General features: G+C 34.1%; 2 protein-coding genes and 1 long non-coding RNA gene across 3 annotated transcripts; 1 reads left to right on the top strand and 2 right to left on the bottom strand.

Annotated features, from left to right (window-relative positions):
* Positions 1-151: 151 nt before the first annotated feature.
* Positions 152-3,744, bottom strand: LOC138711112 (protein C10). Its single transcript, XM_069842438.1, has 4 exons — positions 3,372-3,744; positions 2,224-2,400; positions 1,977-2,118; positions 152-807 (listed from the first exon to the last, which is right to left on the bottom strand). The coding sequence occupies exons 1-3, from the start codon at positions 3,409-3,411 to the stop codon at positions 1,991-1,993; spliced, it is 345 nt and encodes a 114-aa protein (XP_069698539.1). The 5' UTR covers positions 3,412-3,744; the 3' UTR covers positions 152-807; positions 1,977-1,990.
* A 119-nt stretch (positions 3,745-3,863) lies between these two features.
* LOC138711109 (putative nuclease HARBI1) lies at positions 3,864-13,664 on the top strand. Its single transcript, XM_069842435.1, has 2 exons — positions 3,864-5,181; positions 11,949-13,664. The coding sequence occupies exon 1, from the start codon at positions 4,059-4,061 to the stop codon at positions 5,178-5,180; it is 1,122 nt and encodes a 373-aa protein (XP_069698536.1). The 5' UTR covers positions 3,864-4,058; the 3' UTR covers position 5,181; positions 11,949-13,664.
* LOC138711114 (uncharacterized) lies at positions 12,363-15,188 on the bottom strand. Its single transcript, XR_011335348.1, has 2 exons — positions 14,735-15,188; positions 12,363-12,465 (listed from the first exon to the last, which is right to left on the bottom strand). It is a non-coding gene; the product is annotated as an uncharacterized lncRNA (long non-coding RNA).
* Positions 15,189-15,402: the final 214 nt, after the last annotated feature.

Below are 15,402 nucleotides of genomic sequence, written 5' to 3'. Positions count from 1 at the left end.
GTGTGAACTCGAGAACGGAAGTGCTATGTTTTAAATGTTCTCTGGCTGTAGTTTCTGAACACACCTATAACTAATATAAGAAATGAGCAAATGACTACTTAAATTTACTTAAATACAATGAGGATAAGGAAATGAAATGAAAGTCTGAGAATATACAAAAACAGTGTCTTTACTCAAACTAAAGTATATGCACCAATAGCAGGGATACATTACAACAATGTATTGTTTCAGAAAGCATTTATTGATTGATCTGACAATATTTGAATCTATTTCATTTCAATTATAATGTTCTTTGTGTTCATTTTAAGTGACACACATGTGATACATCACTTGTATTGTTGCTAGAAGAAAAATTAATAAATACAATTATAAATAAAAGTCTTGTCATTACACAAGCGAACATTTTACATGAAGATATTTCTGTAGTTAAGTCATACATCAAATAAATCTACCAATACATGAAACGTTTACCTAAAAAGAATTTCAAGGTAAATAAATGCCACCACAACGTAGTTTTAATGCTGCAGGGAAGTCGTGATTTTGAGCCAGAGACAAGAAAGAAAAATGCATTCTAATAAAGTACTAATTTGTAAAATCGTTTATTAAATAATGGATTAAATTTAAAGCTTCCTGTAATTACAAGATGACTGTCCTCTTAAATGTCTTTTGTATCATAATTAGCTAAATGAATCATTTTTAGTTGATAACTCATATAGCATAAAATCGCCACCCAATTAGCTGACATATGAAGCCTGAAGCATTGCTGATGAATTGTTTTGAGGCTGGCAGCAACAAGTCACAGAAGATCTGTCAACACAAAGAAATATGGTTAGTATGTTTCAAAACTTGCTGTCAGTGGTAAGCTGATCTGTATCACTAGAACACAAATATAAGCAAAGCACACCTGCTCCATAAATAGGGATGTGATTTTCTGGTGATTATTTTACGATTTCGGTGAATATTTCGTGGAAATATGAAGGTTTGGGTTAATATTGTGGAAATATGAAGGTTTAAGATAATATTTTGTGGAAATATGGTTCAAGTTAATATTTGGTGGAAATATGAAGATTTAGATTAATATTTCATGAAAATATCAGGATATGGCATAACAAAATTAATATTATGTAGAAATGCAGTTCCTAATTTTAATTATTGCAAATTTCCTGATACTTGCAATATTATGAACATTAAACTATATAAATAAATTTTTTTCTTGAAAAAAATAAGCTACTTTCAACATTATTTAACATAAATTTTGATATATTTTTAAAAAAGTATTGAAAAGCGTTCTGACCAATGCACAAACTGGAGTAAGTTCAATCTGATCCCAAACAGCAAATCTCACACCAGTTTACAGCATCCTGCTCTGGAATATAAAGACTGAGAATAGTTTCAGTATTTGAAGATGACAAACAAACTCCCTCGATCAGATAAAATATCTTTATATATGGAAAATTGTCTCACTATCGTCTGAGACAGAAAACCACAACACACAAGGCATGTTGGAGCAAAACTCATCTGATTCTCATCTGATTCAAAGAGCTTGTAAATTATAACTAGAGCATTCCAGCGATAAGTACCAGTTTATTCTTTGGCCACTGGATGGCACAGTGCTTGAGAGACTGCGCTTCACCGAATTAAAACTTACAGGCATACTTACTAACTATAATGTTGTGAAGAATAGGTAGAACAGAGAAAAATTCTCTCCGGCACCAGGACTCGAACCCGGGTTTTCAACACTACGTGCTGATGCTTTATTCAGTAAGCCACACCAGATTCTAGTTCCACTACCTTCGTGAAATTTATTTGGGGGGGGGGGGGAGGGGAAATAGAATTACGTTTTCAAACATACCGTGTATTTCGTTAATATCAAAAAATCACACTCCTATTCATAGAACAGTTTTCAAAACACTAGCAAAGTACGCAACATCTGCTACACTGTTTTTGTTGTATACTGTACACTTAAAAGTACACACCTTAATCCAAATGCTCATGATGAAGGCTCTGTGCTTATGGAGACTGGTGGAAGGAAATGTGCACGAACTTGCGCATGCAGATGCGCCAGTTCTGGATCTTCTCTCTCTAGCGTACGTATAGCTTGCGCAAAATGTACAATACCTGAAGAATTAACAGTAAGCATTATGTTAGAACATCAAACTTTAGCATTCCTATCTACAAATTCAGAAATCAAATATTTTATCCAGTGCTACGTCATCAAGTTACCTTCACGTCCTTCTGGAAATCCGTAGTTCTTTATAACATCCATTTCTATCTGCATGACAATAGGAAAGACAAACTGCATCATTTTCAGCATATCATTTCCGGCGTTATCTTTGGCTTCTCCAAGTTTTGCTGCGTTATCGGGTAGGTCAATTGCTTCCAGTACGCTAGACAGTACAGCTGAAAGTTGAATTAGGCCTATTTAATTAAATAGACAATACAATATGAGGGAACACAATGCTTGGCTACTGCACATAACAATCCCAATACTACTTTAATTTAGAGACATAGCCTCTAAATTACTTATAAAGAATTTCAGCACACTTCTATAATTAACAACAAAATGAACTGGAAAAATGGTTAATTTAGGTTTTCACCACAGTATTCTTCATTAAAACGAAGTAACTTATTGTTGATTAGTCCTAAGACAGATTTGAATCTCATAACTGATACCAATAAGCACCGTTCATGAGGCAACTAAACCAGCAGTTAAGGGTAGAGGTAACTTATTGATTACCTAATATTTTCCGCTTTTCAGTTATTACAGAAATTACTCTTCTCTGACATTAGACACTTGTGTTCAAGATAGGAAAGCAATTAGAGGAAGCTCATTGCATATAAGTACAAGTTCTGTAATTTCCAAGAAAAGTTGTCAATGACGTAACTTAAGGCTAAGAAGCTGATCTCCTGACCCAAGGCTGCACTCTGGTCGAATCCCACTTGGGCGGATTACCCCTAGTGGGTTTTTTCCCCCCGAGATTTTCCTTCCAACTATAAGGCGAAAGTCAGGTAATCCACGGCGAATTCTCGGTATTAACTCGCCAAAATACCATCTCACTATCACCCATTCTACTGACACTAGATAACTTCAAGGTTGATACAGCGTCTTTAAATAATGGATAGTGTTTTAAGAAAAAAAAAAGAAGAAAGATTAAGTTCGCCGACTTTTCTATCGGAATTACACAACTTACCAGTAATTCTATAATACATCATAAAACGGCATTGCCCACAGGACTGCATTCTAATATAACTCCATTTGGCTTCCTATACTAACGTTAAGTCAAAAGATAACCGACAATACATACATACAACCCTAATTTCTAGGCAGCTGTCATACACCATCTTTTAGTAGGTACAAAACATTTTTATACCTCGTGCTTTATCCGCTGTAAATTCTGTATTCTCAGCCATTTTTGTTTTGTTTTTTTTTTTCAGATTCTTTCTTGTAAAATGTATCTATTGCAACTCCACTTTCCTAACTTATTCATTTCAACAACAAATATTTATTCCAAACATTACATACTGGCCCTACCACATGAATTTAACCATCCGACATTTACGCTCATGACATTCAAGATGGCCAACTCGATTTCTAAAAACACGCTATAAAATAGTGAAAAAGTCACTAAATTGTTTTATGTTTGATGCAAAATAAAATGGTTTTGTTGCTCTGAGCGTTACAAAACCCACAAAATCCCTATATCAGAAATAAAAATACTACTTTTTCTTTTAATAAACTAACACGGAAAAACGCCATATCTAACGAGAAAATATGATTGCCAACACTGTCAACTTTCCATGACACACCTACCAACGTCACCAAAGTCGAAGTTACAAATAGCTAGAAAGTCGCTAAATCAAATTCATCTATGCCCGTGTGCACCATTCTCGATCAAAATTTGACCAAAGTTAAGTCGGCACTTGACCGTCTTCAACGCCAATTTGCGGAGTATCAATCTCGATCAAAGTTAAACAAGCGAGTTGATGATGATCAAATTTGATCACGGGTGTGGGACTGATTATCTTGAATTGAACATGGTCAAGTCGAGAAAACCAAAATGGCGGCACGATTTGACGTACTTGATGGAATCGAAGATGAAATGATGTATCTTGAACACGCAAATCACTGCGGAAATAATAGAATTGGTGTTATTGTAGAAAGAGGAGATCCTTTCGAAGATCTGGGAGACAGAAAATTTGAAGAGAGATTTCGACTGAGTAAAGAAACAGTGTGGTGGTTAGTGGACCAAATGAACGATAGGTTAGAGTTCCCTACCAACAGAAATAATCCCGTTTCTCCTATGAACAGAGTTTTGGCAACTTTACGATCGTATGCCACAGGTGCTTTTAATATTGTTATCGGGGACACTGCTAATATACATCGAACAACAGTGCAGCGTATCACCAGTGAAGTGTCGGAAATCATTGCATCGTTCTTTCCACGCTTCATTGTTTTTCCAGCAAGGGCCGATTTACAAAATGTAATGGATGGATTTCATCAAATAGATGGATTTCCGGGTGTGATAGGAACAATAGATTGTACACATATTAGAATTCAATCTCCTGGGGGAGACAACGCAGAACACTTCCGTAACAGGAAAGGTTATTTCTCTTTGAATTGTCAGACAATCAGTGATCACGATCTATTGATAAGGGATATTGTGGCAAGATGGGCAGGATCTGTGCATGATAGCACCATATTTCGTAACTGTGCTCGTAGAGCACAATTTGAAAATGGTGAAATACCGCATGGGTATTTATTAGGAGATGGAGGTTATGCCTGCAAACCATATTTATTAACTCCACTGTTAAATCCACTAACTCCAGCCGAACAGCGATATAATAGAGCACACATCAAAACAAGGAACACTGTAGAAAGGCAGTATGGTATATGGAAAAGAAGGTTTCCAATATTGTCAGTGAGTTTGAGATGTGGTCTGCAGAAAGCCATGACTGTAATAACGGCTACTGCAGTACTGCATAACATTGCCAGAAGCACCAGCAATGAAGAACCGCCTGAAGATCCACAGATGGTGCGACTACTAGAGGAGTTACGAGGTTTAAGAGGCCCTGACATTGATGATGATGAACCTGTTCCCCAAGGAGAGTTGATGCAGCGCAATGATGCTGTGCCTGGGAGAGCATTTCGTCAAGCTATAATTAACCAACATTTTCAATAAGGTAAGTCAGTCAGTAGCATCAGTGTAATAACATTGAACATTAATTTTTGCTTTTAATTATGAACATTAATTTTAACTTTATATTTAGCAATTTCTGAAACACTTATTTTTTAGACAAAGCGCTAGAGTCATTCTGTGTCAGTGCAACTAAAACATGTCACCCACTGATAGCGATTGTTATGATATTTGGTCATGAGTTTTATGTATACCAGTACAGAAATCTGGCAGAATTTAGATTATTCCGTTGTTGCATGAGTGAGTTACAGCCCGTTGAAGTTCATGTGTTCTCACTCAGTAACTGATATTGATGAGTGCAGAGTGGAACAAATGTAGATATAAAAAGTAAAGAATGAACGCCAGAGCCTTGATTCTTCCTTTATTTTATTCAATATACATTGGAGAATTTCACAATATGGCTTCTTGGTATCAGTATACTGGTAATTTAGTTACCTAAGTGTCAAATTACTTCAAAAATTTAGATATGTATAATATTATAAAGAACAATTTGCTGTATATTCAGAATTGTAGATTTTTTTAAGTGTGCACCAGTCTTTACTAGGGAAGAAAATTGTTTTTTTAGAAATGAGAGGTTCTCGAGAAAAAAAAATACTTTGTTAAAATCTAGAAATTAAGCCACATAAAGCATATGTAAAATTATAATTTTCAAACTCTGCTTTGCATTATATTTCTGAAAAGTTTGGGTAATTCACTTAGGCTATATATGGAATATTGATATAGGCCTACGAGTATTTTAGATAGTGTAAACTTGCTGTTGGCTTATTAATTTTTTATTGTACAGGTATAATCTTTAATACTATAAGTCTCAAAAGTCAATGTTGTTTGGTTGCTAATGCTCTGTGTATTGGAGTTCTTCCATTTGCATTCTTGCTTCCCAATATTATGACAGATGTGTACTGTTAAATTTATACAATTCTTGAGGTGTGTCATATCCATTATAGTATTTTCTTCTTTACAAAATAAATAATTAGGAGTATGAAAAATATTTATTTTATATAGATAAGCAGCCAAACAATCATATCACATATATAATTGAAAAAGTGCGACGACAGCTTTCATTCATGGGCAGTCTGGAATTAAATTGTTATTGTTTAATAAAATATTCCATTGCTTATTTATACTCTCATGTAGGCCTACTAATTTTTTGTGTATTTCTTGTTGGATGATTTTCTTAATTATTACTTTGGAAAATTGAAATGATAAACATGAATTTTTAATTTGTTGGATCATTGTGCCTTTTTTTAATTTTTGTTAAGAAATCTGCTATCTCATTAACAAGAATTCCACAGTATGAAGGAATCCATTGCAAAACTATTTATTGTGAAGAGATAACTTAGTGTTTGATACTTCGGTGAATTTCAGTAATTCTTTTTGTTGCATAGGTGTTTGCATTAATGGCTTGTATAACTGATTTAGAATCGCTAAATATAACAGCTTTATTAAAGAGGTTACTGTGATAGAAAAGTTGTTTTTATGTAGAATTGACTGCTTCAAGTTCTCATCAAAGTGAGTTGAATTTTGACCTAGAAATATATAAAAGCAAAATAATGTATTATATATTCCAGCACCAGTCGTATTATTAAAGTTATTGCTGATTTTAGAACCATCGGTGTAGATGTGTACCCATTCAGTTTCTGGAATCTTGTGTTGATAGTGTTATATTGTAATTTGGATTTTTAATTTATTGACAGGATAAGATGGAAGTTGTAACCTTTCCATACTATATTTGTCTAATGGTAGGCTATATTGGGTTTTTTTTTAGATATTTAACTTTCTGTATGAAACCTTGTTGGATCTCTAAGCTTGTACGAGTATCTGAGAAGGTTCTCCAGTAGTCTACGTTAGGTATTCTTTTCAGTCTTTCATATAAAATAAGGCTGCGTTGATTTCTGTGTGATTGTAATGGAGTGTTATCTGTAAAACCTTGTCATAAAGTCAATGCATATGCTGCCTTTTGTTCAAATACTGATACCTGTCAAGGGTCTGTTAATGACAAATAAACAAACAAAAGAAGAGGAGAATTTCTGTTATGGAGAGAAGATATAGCAATATCAAGTCTTGTAACAAAGGCAACATGCTGTGATTACCATAAGAACAAATAATTATCTCTGGAGGTTTTCACTCATAGTGAGCAAGTGTAATTTGTTTAAAACACACAAAAAAACATATCTGGTTTGAAAGAGATATAGCCTACCTTGTTAATGCCAGGAAATTACAGAGGAAAGGACATAATGCTGCACTTGGCATAAAGATGTGTCCAAATTGCAGGAAAAATGATACTTACTTACTTACTGGCTTTTAAGGAACCCGGAGCTTCATTGCCGCCCTCACATAAGCCCGCCATTGGTCCCTATCCTGAGCAAAATTAATCCATTCTCTATCATCATATCCCACTTTGAAGGAATCGTATCAAGCTGTTTTTTTACGGTGATGGGTTGTTAGCTCTTCGCCCAACCCCCAAGCTGAGGACCATCCCTCATCGGCTGTCCGCGACTGCTTATTCAATATATATATATATATACATATGCAGGAAAAATGATTAAAAAAATAATAGAAGTTTCTGAGGAAGCAAACAGTCCAGTCCTTTGGATGATCTTGTAGTCAAACTGTTATGGAAATTTTCTTTAAAGAGGGTATAAATGAAAGCCTTGTTAGTTTGGGTGTCTCAAGATCCATGGCATCCCACAACACAGAACGGCATCTGTAGCCAAATATAAAATAGAACTTGCATCAACTTCTCTCAAAGCAAAACTAGGTAAATTTTATATGGGGGGGGGGGAGAATCCTTTACCCTGATTCGGCTTCACTACCTGAAGAGGAAACACTTAGAACTGAAATAAAGCAAAAGACAGAAGATTTTCATATACTTTTAGACCTAATAATGCAAAAAATTCAAACTGTAACTAGCAGGGAAAAATTTAGTTACTAACACTAGTTTCTTAAAGTTGGTCAAAAAGGAAAGAGAGTGAAGCAATGAAGAAAACTTGTGAAAGTGAAAGGGAGACTTTATCTTCGAAACATAAAAAGAGGAAAGAAGCTAGCAGACGAAACAGTGAAAATGGTAACTGGCTTTTATAATAATCTGAATTTACCAGAATATTGTCAGGCATCAGAGACAAAGCATTTAAAAAAATGTACATGAACAGAAATGCCTTATACTTTGCAATCTGCAAGAACTATACTCTACTTTTAAAGCAAAACCCTCTTCCACAATAGTTTGTTTTTCTACATTTTGCCAATTTATTAAGACCAAAACACTGTGTCAGCAGGATCACCAGGAACACAATTCCGTGTGTATGTAAAATACACAAAAATATCCAGCTCCTATTGACCAGTACAGAACTAAAAAGCAGCAGTAAAAAAGGAGAAGCGTATCTGAAAATGTTAGTCCTTTTTTTATATTTTTCTAGAAAGGGGGTCCATAGCTTTCACCATATTTTCAAAGGGGCCTCTTTTTCCAAAAAAAGATTAAAAACAACTGTCCTAGTGGAACTGACAATATTTTATCACTTTATTTCAATATCTTTTTTTCAAATTAGAGTGTTGTATTTATAATATATTTACATTATGTGCACAACTAAATGTTATCATTATGATTTTGCTTTAAGCATTTTCTTGTTTATATTTTTTTCCTTTTTTTTTTTTTCAGTAACCAGGGAAATGTCTGGAATAATGCTTTACTTCCCTATAACTTACTTCACTGATGACAGTCTTTTTAAATTTTATATTACTTGCATACGCTCATCTCGAACAGTAGAGCGTTCGCGTGCTAAGCGAAGGGTCCCGGGATCGATACCCGGCCCCGGAACAATTTTTCCTTGAAATTATTCAAACCTGCTTTACAGGGAGCTACTACCTGAAAGCCAGATTTGCATGATTTGCATAGTATCATATGTTTGAGCATGCCTGATGTTGTAATGTGGCTCAATGTTATATTCTGTCCCTATAACAGAGTGCCCGCATAGTAAGTGTTTGGCAAGTTTGTCAGTTTGAACAAAAAGAGTCACTTTAAATGTAGTGCTGGTACTTTTCTGTTCTCTTTGTAAATAGCTTCCTTACTGTAGCATAAAATACTTCGATCTTCAGTAATTTCATCCCTATTTAATTATGCTATGTTTAATTTGTACTTCAGTAACTAATTCTTTCTTTGGTCTTAACTTCTATAATAAATTGTCCAGTCTTTATTATACAAGTAATGTTTAGTACTTTGATTTTATTGTAATAGTAAATTTAATATTAAATTATATTTTTGATATTGTAGTTGTAATCCCCTGGTAGAGGGAAAGAGAAGGCTACGGCCTTATCTCTCTCTACCAGGTTAAATAAATATTGTATCAATAGGTCTATCCATGATACAAACCGGAAGCAACCTTACTGCTAGGTTACAATAGGTCTGAGTGCACGACACTGTCTGTTTGCATGTACAGAAGTTTCCAGCACCCGCCCATCTTCTGCACTGGGCGATGTGCCCACCATGAGTACGTCTGATCTACAACTTCTGTAGGGAAACACTTAAAGAAATTGAAATTTTTCTTTGTACCATAAAAGACATCATGAACTCGTGTCCAACTGAATAAACGATTTCAGCAAGCTTTTATAATTTCTGGTACTCACAGTCTACATCAATTTGTGCCCTTGTCAATAAATGAAATTGGTGCGAAAAGGTTAGTGCTGATGAACATTACAGCATCAGCTCACAATGGAAGTGCAATAATTACAGTTGGAGTGCAAACTCCAACGTGGCTTGTGTATATGATTCATACTGGTGCAAAAGATTTGCAGAAGCAGTAAATACTGATGAAAGGGATATAACTGTTAAATGTATGCGTCCACATGGCCCAGCATTATCATATTATAGGTCTCAAAGTGATACCTGTGAGGTTGCTTTTGAGCATTACACTGTGTGAAGGCAGTATGCACACAGCAACAGGAAGAACATAACAAGTGACCAAGGAAACAAATGAACCCATTAATTCCAAATGACAGGTATATTAAGGAAATAAAATGTCAACAAACATTTGTGTGAAAATTATATTACTAAACTTGGACCCAGGGTACAATTATAAATGTCTATTTTTGTTTGTATCAGATATGTAGTGGTTCTAAAAGCTATGTTGCTCCACATTTAGACTTTATTATGATGTATCATGTACAACCTTAGACACAAAAAATGATGGGCCGCCATACAAAGTCCCCTTCGGAAGACTTCAATTGATTCAATGAGAGCTTAGGTTAACACATGAAGAAATTTCTTATGCATGACTCCGCTCTTTTTCTTCTTTGTTTTGTTAGTTGCTTTTATTTGTCTGTTTATAGGTGTTATGAAGATATATGTGTTATAAGGAAGATATATTCAAATAATAAATTAAGTGCAAAATAAATATCCTTTCCCTAGTCGTGTAAACCAAGTGCTGTCCAAAATGGACTTAGACAAATTCACACTACAGGAGATCTGTCATTTTTTGTGTCTAAGGCTGTAAGTATATACAGTTAAAATACACACACACACACACATAGATATATATATATATATATATATATATATATATATATTTTTTTTACAAATAGCAGTGCATAAACTGAATAAAGTTATACAAGCTTATGAAATGGCAATTTCTACCACAAAAAACAAAAATGATGACATTCATAGGCCAAGAACCAGTAAGAAGTGAAATAGTTACTAATAATAAAATCACTGAGCAAACAAAGTCATTTAACTATTTAGGATGTTTACTGTCTCATGAGAATGAAAAAAATTACATCTCAAAGTTCCTAAAAATAACAGGACTCATAAATAATATTTTTTAACCTACAAAATTTTCAAGGAGTACCTACTAGAGTAAAATTTATAACAATTTGGCACTTCCAATGTTAATGTATGGCAGTGACATATGGACTCTAGAAACATCTGATAAATCAAGAATTAGAGCGGCTGAAATGAAGTTCATGAGAAAAACTGCGCAGTATAGCTATTTTGTTAGATCACAAGGCTAATAAACAAATTTTAAATTACCAGTAACTGAAAGTTACATCAGTGCTGGATTAAATACAAAAATAACTGGTTTGAACACATCCAATGGATGCCACGACATTGTCTCCCAAGAATAATGAAAAATTTCCAACCTTGGGGAACAAGACATTAGGAACGACCATTGAAACAACTACTGATAACTGATACTGAAACGGATTAACCATTTGGCCCAAATCCATGGAAAGTGTTATAATGTGTGTGTGCGTGTGTGTAAAAGAAAGCAAACAATTATAATTTCATATCAATAGTAATTTCAAAATCTTCAATAACAAACAAACAATTAAATACAAGAATCAAGTACAGTTATTCCGTTTTTGCAGCAATTTTTGTTTCTGGAGTACCTTATAAAGCGTGTTTGTGACATATATGCAATTTTTATATTTTCATGAAGCTATAACAAAGAAATGGTGCTACAGGTAAAACAAATATTTTGGTTATGTTCACATCTCAGGTAAGCAAACATGTTCACCTAATACGAAGATGATCTGAGATGGTGGGTGACATTTTGAAAGAATATTGGTTGAAATGACACGGAATGACCCAGTTGAAAACTGGAAGAGACAGTGGTAGGCATTTCAATTAACAGAATTTTTTTTTTCCAGTATTTTAGTTTCTGTCGTAACACTGAAATTTTTAAGTTTTTTATCCTAATTTCTTTTAGATGTTCTTCCTCCATCGTTCGTAATTGATTTTCCAGTACACTTATTCTTTTTTTAAAGGTGTCAGCTACAGCATCACATGAAGGTTTTGGTTTTTGAGGCATCCGACGACGATTCCATTGGTACTGCTTGGAGCTGGCTGGGGTCTTGGAGTGTGCCACTTCCTTTTCTTGGAAGATATTAGGCGATACCATATCGACTGGTGTCTGTACATTTACTCTCTGTGTGATGTCCTGTATTACAGTAGCTGATACTGTTGATGCCTGCTCAACTGGTTCCATTTCAGGAGCAGTTGATGTTGATGGTACCTCATACTGTGTAGTTACTACTGACAAACTACCATCATACAAAACGTCACCCTGATAACTAGTATCAGAGACAAAGGCATTTTGTAAGGGTCTTACAGAATGGCCCATAATTTCTAGTAGTTTAGGGTCAATGTTTGTGGTTTTAATGTTCTTTTTTCCTCCGCCAGTCTTATATGTCTCTACTTTCTCATCTGCAAGGTCTTTGCGTAGACGTCTTTTTAAATTCTCATAGCATACTTTTAGATTTTGTGTAGACCTTTTTGTTACACCTAAAACATAAAGAAACATAAATATGTAAAAACCATGTTAATAATTATGCTGCTATATAGAAAATGTGGGTTAAATGTATTCACAGTCTCTATTAATGTATAATTTTCAACCATAAGCACAATATACTTCAAACTTTGTAGGGGACCCTGCATAATAAGCTTATTTAATTTTAGAAAGAAAGGAACTTGTGTAATTTTATTTTACTCATCACAGCTTCCAATAACTCCACATTATATTACATATTCATTATTTACAACGAGGTCAGTACTGGATTTCGTAACTTTTTTTTTCTGCAAAGCCTCGATTTAATTGCTGTTTTACAAAAAGAATGTGAAATTTTTTTTGGAAATATACTCTCACTGTACAGCAAGCCTGGCTTGTCACTTTAGTTTAGGTTTGCTCAGCTTAACTTAGGTTTAGTGTATTTTATTAACAGTTTTGCCAAGTGTCAGGTTTTAAAACTGACCAGCATTTTCTAAAGTTTGTCAGCTTGTCAGTTCATATCTGTTGTCAGCTTTTGTCACAATTGCTGTGCCAATGTCTATTTTGTATTAATCGGTTAATTTAAGTTTTCAATACACATTTTTATAGAAACGACAAAATGAAACTCAGAACTCTCTCTTCCATTGCATGTTGCAAATTAAACTATGTTGGAAAGTGCCCTGAACAAGTGTTTGACAAAAAATATTTTAATAAAGTCAGATGTACCACACTGAAGAGTATAATAAAAATAATTCATAGCAATCTGGCTGTATTTGTTGTGTGTTTTACATTTCAAATGCTGAATAGTTTGTTATTGTATGCATGGTAATGTATTTACTTATTTTATCTTATGAAAATAATAATTAATGGTGTCAGCTTATTTTTGTTGTTTTTAACATGAATTTCAGCTTTTTCAGAATTTTAACTCGGCAACCCTGTATTAATAGAAAAAAGGAGAAAATTGTTAAAAAAATATGTTTTTTTGTGTGTTTTTGTGAAGTAAAAAGTAGTTCAAAATAGTTTAATACTGACCTCACTGTAAATAGGCTATTTACCTATTACATATTATGTTCAATTGATGTAAATTATTTAATTTATCAGATAACTGTCATGTTCATTTGTATTAATGTAGACCGCTGGAATTTTTTAAAATTATAATACTACTTGATTATGATATTGAACACTGATATAAATTGCAATAAATTTATTTTATTCACTTCTGTCTAATCTTCAATTTCATTTAATCACTCCTTACACTACCCAACAGTTTTCACAGGGAGGTCTAATAATATATCGATGGCTAAAAAGTGATATGTCTCTGCAAGTTTGCAGATGAATAATAAAAATATATATATATTTTTTTTTGTAAAAATAGACTAATATTTTATATATGTTTCTGGGGACTTTACTTGAGGACAAAATATTATTTAGGCCTAACTGTCCAATTTAATAATAAAGTAGTTATTATATGCTGGTAATAATATAGTAAAACTAAATGACCATTTTGTGGAATGCGAGATTATCACTTATTAGCTATAGATTTGCAGTTTCAAACTATTAGGACCTACATGACGTTTTGGACAATAAGGCTACTGACGCTTGAATTAAGAGAAATTACACGGATACCTTCCTTTCCCTCTTACTCCAAAATTCCAACCTTGTGAACACAAAATAAATGGATAAATTTCAGAACAAGGATACTTTCCTTTCCCTCTTACTCCAAAATTCCAATCTCATGCACACAAAATAAATTGGCACTAAAAACTTCCTTTTCGTATGCATGATGATGCGTATTCGACATACACAGATGAATTGCCTTTTTTTTTTTTTTTTTAATAATTGTTAGTGAGGTATCCGTATACTGAAATTTTCCCAAATAAATTATTGGCTCTGCAATGTCTCTTCGTAAGCAAGATGATGAGAATTCGACAAATACATACAAATCTGCTCTTTTTAGTAGCCTATTTCAAGATAATTGTCAGTGAGGTATCCGTATACTAAAATTTTCCCAATTATTATCAAAAGTATGAAATAACCACTGTATAAATTATGTGGATGGGATAAACTCCAGAACATGGATTGCACCCTTTCCCTCTTAGTTCAAAATTCCAACCTTGTGCACACAAAATAAATTATTGGCACTGAAAAGTGCCTTTTCGTAAATATAATGATGCGCATTCGACAAACGCAGACAAATCTGCTCTTTTTAATATTTTAAGACATAATTTGGTACGTGCAATCCATGTTCTAAAATGTTCCCGAATTATGTAAACACGTATAACTCACCTGGAACAGCGTTGAATTGTGAGGTTAAATCCAACCAGGTAGCCTGCTTTTCTCTTAGAGAACTTCCGTCAGTACTTTTATTTTCTAATATAGATGCCGAATTGCCGACGAGTTCTAAAAGAATTCCCACTTCGAACTGTGAGAAGTTCGGTGCTCTTTTCTTTTTTTCTTCCATGAAACTTGTTTTGAAACCTGTGACGATGTTTGAAACAGTCCGACAAGGCGACAAACAAAAACAAAGCGATAATTGACAGAGTGCGTTCGTTCGCTGTTTTATACGCGGTTACCTAGCGCTCAGATGATTCTTCTCAAGCGAGCGTACCGTCAGCTGACGGTAATGAGTTGATCGAGGGAAAATGTCGGTGCACCGCATCTGTAACTTGATCATTGTCAAGAATTGACCATGTTTCCGTGATTGCTGATAAACGGGCTAGATGATCGAGAATGGTGCACACGGCCACTACTCCGTGTATACATACACGCAGTGAAGATAACGTTCAAAACGGCGGACCATGTAGATACAAAATCTTCATGCATCTTAATTGAACGCGTGTTTTAAATTATTTTTCCCAGGCTGCATATATTATATTATTAGTCCTCTTGATGCGTAGGCGCATGGAAAATTGAATCGTGTAGATGCAGCTTAACCATGAATCGAGCGGACACGT

Source organism: Periplaneta americana, chromosome 12 (genome assembly GCF_040183065.1).
Source record: "Periplaneta americana isolate PAMFEO1 chromosome 12, P.americana_PAMFEO1_priV1, whole genome shotgun sequence".
Lineage (NCBI taxonomy): Eukaryota > Metazoa > Arthropoda > Insecta > Blattodea > Blattidae > Periplaneta > Periplaneta americana.
Note: the sequence above shows the minus strand (reverse complement) of the source record. Positions and strands in the feature narration are given on the sequence as shown.

Excerpts from the sequence above, each read along its gene's own strand:
- LOC138711112 (XM_069842438.1), bottom strand. The coding sequence starts at position 3,411 with ATGGCTGAGAATACAGAATTTACAGCGGATAAAGCACGAG. Across the intron at positions 2,401-3,371 it reads TACAGCGGATAAAGCACGAG|CTGTACTGTCTAGCGTACTG; the intron begins GTATAAAAATGT and ends TTCAACTTTCAG. Across the intron at positions 2,119-2,223 it reads ATTTCCAGAAGGACGTGAAG|GTATTGTACATTTTGCGCAA; the intron begins GTAACTTGATGA and ends TTAATTCTTCAG.
- LOC138711109 (XM_069842435.1), top strand. The coding sequence starts at position 4,059 with ATGGCGGCACGATTTGACGTACTTGATGGAATCGAAGATGAAATGATG.